The sequence below is a fragment of the Oxyura jamaicensis genome, assembly GCF_011077185.1.
Source record: "Oxyura jamaicensis isolate SHBP4307 breed ruddy duck chromosome 33 unlocalized genomic scaffold, BPBGC_Ojam_1.0 oxy33_random_OJ70503, whole genome shotgun sequence".
Classification (NCBI taxonomy): domain Eukaryota; kingdom Metazoa; phylum Chordata; class Aves; order Anseriformes; family Anatidae; genus Oxyura; species Oxyura jamaicensis.
In genome coordinates, this window is record NW_023305045.1 from 1 (window position 1) to 3,066 (window position 3,066).

The 3,066-nt window shown below is 70.2% G+C and overlaps 1 protein-coding gene across 1 annotated transcript; it reads left to right on the forward strand.

The window, feature by feature from the left end:
* Positions 1 to 36: 36 nt before the first annotated feature.
* LOC118158607 (transcription factor Sp1-like) lies at positions 37 to 1,663 on the forward strand. Its single transcript, XM_035313276.1, has 2 exons — positions 37 to 351; positions 469 to 1,663. Exon 2 carries the CDS (start codon positions 613 to 615, stop codon positions 1,636 to 1,638), a length of 1,026 nt encoding a protein of 341 aa, XP_035169167.1. The 5' UTR covers positions 37 to 351; positions 469 to 612; the 3' UTR covers positions 1,639 to 1,663.
* The last annotated feature ends 1,403 nt before the right edge of the window (positions 1,664 to 3,066 follow it).

Here is a 3,066-nt window from a genome sequence, read left to right on the forward strand (position 1 = left end):
TTTTTTTTTTTTTGATTTCTCTTTTTATTTTCGGCCTGCCCACGGCGCCGCCTCCCCCCCGCCCTTAACTCCTCCTCCTCCTCTCCCTCCCAGGAGTCGCAGCCTTCCCCGCTGGCTCTGCTGGCGGCCACCTGCAGCAGGATCGAGTCTCCCAACGAGAACTCCAACAGCTCCCAGGGCCAGCAGGGCGCCAGCGGCGAGCTGGACCTGACGGCCGCCGCCGCCCAGATCGCCCAGTCGGCCAACGGCTGGCAGATCATCTCCGCCGGCTCCAGCACGCCCACCTCCAAGGAGCAGGGCGGCAACGGCGGCAACGGCGGCAACGGCGGCGACGCCTCCAAAAGCCGGCCGGTGAGCGCGGGGCCCTACGTGGTGACGGCCGCCTCCAACCTGCAGAACCAGCAGGTGCTGACGGGGCTGCCGGGCGTCATCCCCAACATCCAGTACCAGGTCATTCCCCAGTTCCAGACCATCGACGGGCAGCAGCTGCAGTTCGCCACCGCCCCGGCCCAGGTGAACGTGCAGCAGGATGCGTCCGGGCAGCTCCAGATCATCCCCGGCACCAACCAGCAGATCATCACCAGCCGAGCGGGGACGGGCAACCTGATCGCCATGCCCAACCTGCTGCAGCAGGCCGTCCCCATCCAGGGCGTGGGCCTGGCCAACAACACCCTCTCGGGGCAAACCCAGTACGTGGCCAACGTCCCCGTGGCCCTCAACGGCAACATCACCCTGCTGCCCGTCAACAGCGTGGCCGCCAGCCTGGCCCCCACCTCGCAGACGGTCACCCTGAGCGGCTCGGGCTCGCCGGACAGCGGCTCGCAGCCGGCCACCTCGGGCGCCGCCAGCAGCTCGTCCAACGGCGCCACGTCCCACGCCGGCTCCGGCTCCTTTTTCACCACCGCCAACAGTTACTCCAGCACCACCACCACCAGTAACGTGGGCATCATGAATTTCTCCACCGGCGCCGCCGCCGTGGGGACCAACGTCCAGGCGCAGACGCCGCAGCGGGCCGGCAGCGTGCCCAGCTCGGACTCCCTGCAGAGCCCGGTCTCGGGGGTGGCGTTGCAGCCGGGGCAGCAGAAGGAGGGCGAGCAGAGCCAGCAGCAGCAGCAGCAGCAGCAGCAGATCCTGATCCAACCGCAGCTGGTCCAGGGGGGGCAGACGATCCAAACCCTGCAGACCGCCCCGCTCTCCGGCCAGACCTTCGCCACTCAAGCCATCTCGCAGGACGCCCTGCAGAACCTGCAGCTCCAGGCCGTGCCCAACTCGGGGCCCATCATCATCCGAACGCCCACGGTGGGGCCCAACGGGCAGGTGAGCTGGCAGACCATCCAGCTCCAGAACCTGCAGGTGCAGAACCCCCAGGCGCAGACAATCACCTTGGCCCCCATGCAGGGAGTTTCGCTCGGCCAGACGGGCAGCACCAGCACCACGCTCACCCCCATCGCCTCCCTCCCCAGCGGCACTGTCACGGTCAACGCCGCCCAGCTCTCCTCCGTGCCAGGCCTCCAGACTATTAACCTCAGTGCCTTGGGAGCGTCCGGGATCCAGGTGCATCAGCTGCCGGGGCTGCCGCTGGCCATCGCCAACGCCGCCGGTAAGTGCCGCCGGCTCGCTCCCGTCCCGGGGGGATGAAACGGGGAGGCGGAAGCGTGCGGCCTCAGCACCGCGCGGGGCTGGAGCCGGGGTAATCGAGGCAGGGTCGAGCTGGCAAGCGGCCCCGGCGCTCGTGCCGGCCCTAGGAAGGAGGCGCCGATGGCTCGAAGGCCCCGAAAGCGCTGGTTTTTGGGGGTAGAACTCGGCTTTTCGGGGGCTGAGCAGGTGCGAGGGGAGCCCGGGAGGTGGCCGGGAGTGGGGAAGGAAAGAGGAGGGACGACGCCGAGCGGCCTCGAGGCGCTGCTGAGGGGAAGAGCAGCTGGTGCCAGGCCCCGACAGCCCCCCCCGGGGGTCTGGGCAGCGGGGCAACACCGCGGGGAGGGCGGGGGGCAAGGGGCTGGGCCGCAGGAAGAGCCCTGGCTGCGTAGGACACGGGGAGAGGAGGCAGCGAGGAACTTCAGCCCCCCTCCCGCACCCTCCTGCAAGAAAACAAACGCGGCGAGGCCCTGGGGAATTGCCTCGAGCGGAGGCTTTATATTTAGCCTCCAGCTGGGCGCCGGGGTGGGACGGACGGCGCGTTCCCCCCCCCCCCACGCCCAGCACCGCTCCCCCCGGCTCCCCCCGACCCCCTCCCACCTCCCCGGACCCCTTCGGCCGCCGCGTGGAAGCGCGGAGACGGGGCCGAACCCGCTGCCGAAACGGCTGCGCTCGCTCCTGCGCCGGGCGGGTTTGGTTTTTTTGAGCTCCTTTTCCTTTTTGTTTTTTACCGTTCTGGCTGCGGGGGGGCCGTGGCTGCATTTCGTCCCGGCCGAGGAGCGTTGCTCAACCCGCCTGGCGCTTCCTTCTCGCGAGAGGCGCCGGCGGCTGCTTGGCACCGCTCTGGGGCCGTTCCCGCAGCAGCCCGGCTTTATTCCGGGCAGCGCCGCGCTGGGGATTAGCCCCATTTCTCCCCCCCCCCCCCGGAGCCTCACCGCAGGCTCTGTCCCCTGGACGGGGGGGGCTCGTTCCTTCGCCCCCCGCCCGGGTTTTTGGGGTCCGTTCAGCGCGCCCGGCTGGCTCCGAGCGGCGCCCGGGCGCCTCCTGGTTCCTGGATCTCGGCGTGGCTCTGCCCTCGGAGGTGGGGCAGGGAGGATCGCCGCCGAGACCACCCACCCCAGCTCCCCGCCGCCTCCTCCTCCTCTTCCTCCTCCTCTTCCTCTTTCGCCCTTGTCGTTTTCCTCCTCCCCTTCAGCCGCCGATTCGCCCTCCCAGCCCCGCAGCTGCCCCCAGAGCCTCGGCCGAGGGGGGGGGACGCGGCGCGGGGGCGACGCTTTGGTGCGGTTCAGCTCGGGAGCGCAGGGGGGCTGCGGCTTCCAAAGGGCTCGTGGGGACCCCCCGGGGCCGGTCGGGTGGCTCGGGGCTTTGCCCCGCTCCCTCCCCGGCCTCAGATCCAGCCCGGACGAGGATTTTGGTGTTCGTTGGGGGGGG

Coding starts and splice junctions, on each gene's coding strand:
- LOC118158607 (XM_035313276.1), top strand. CDS start 613: ATGCCCAACCTGCTGCAGCAGGCCGTCCCCATCCAGGGCGTGGGCCTG.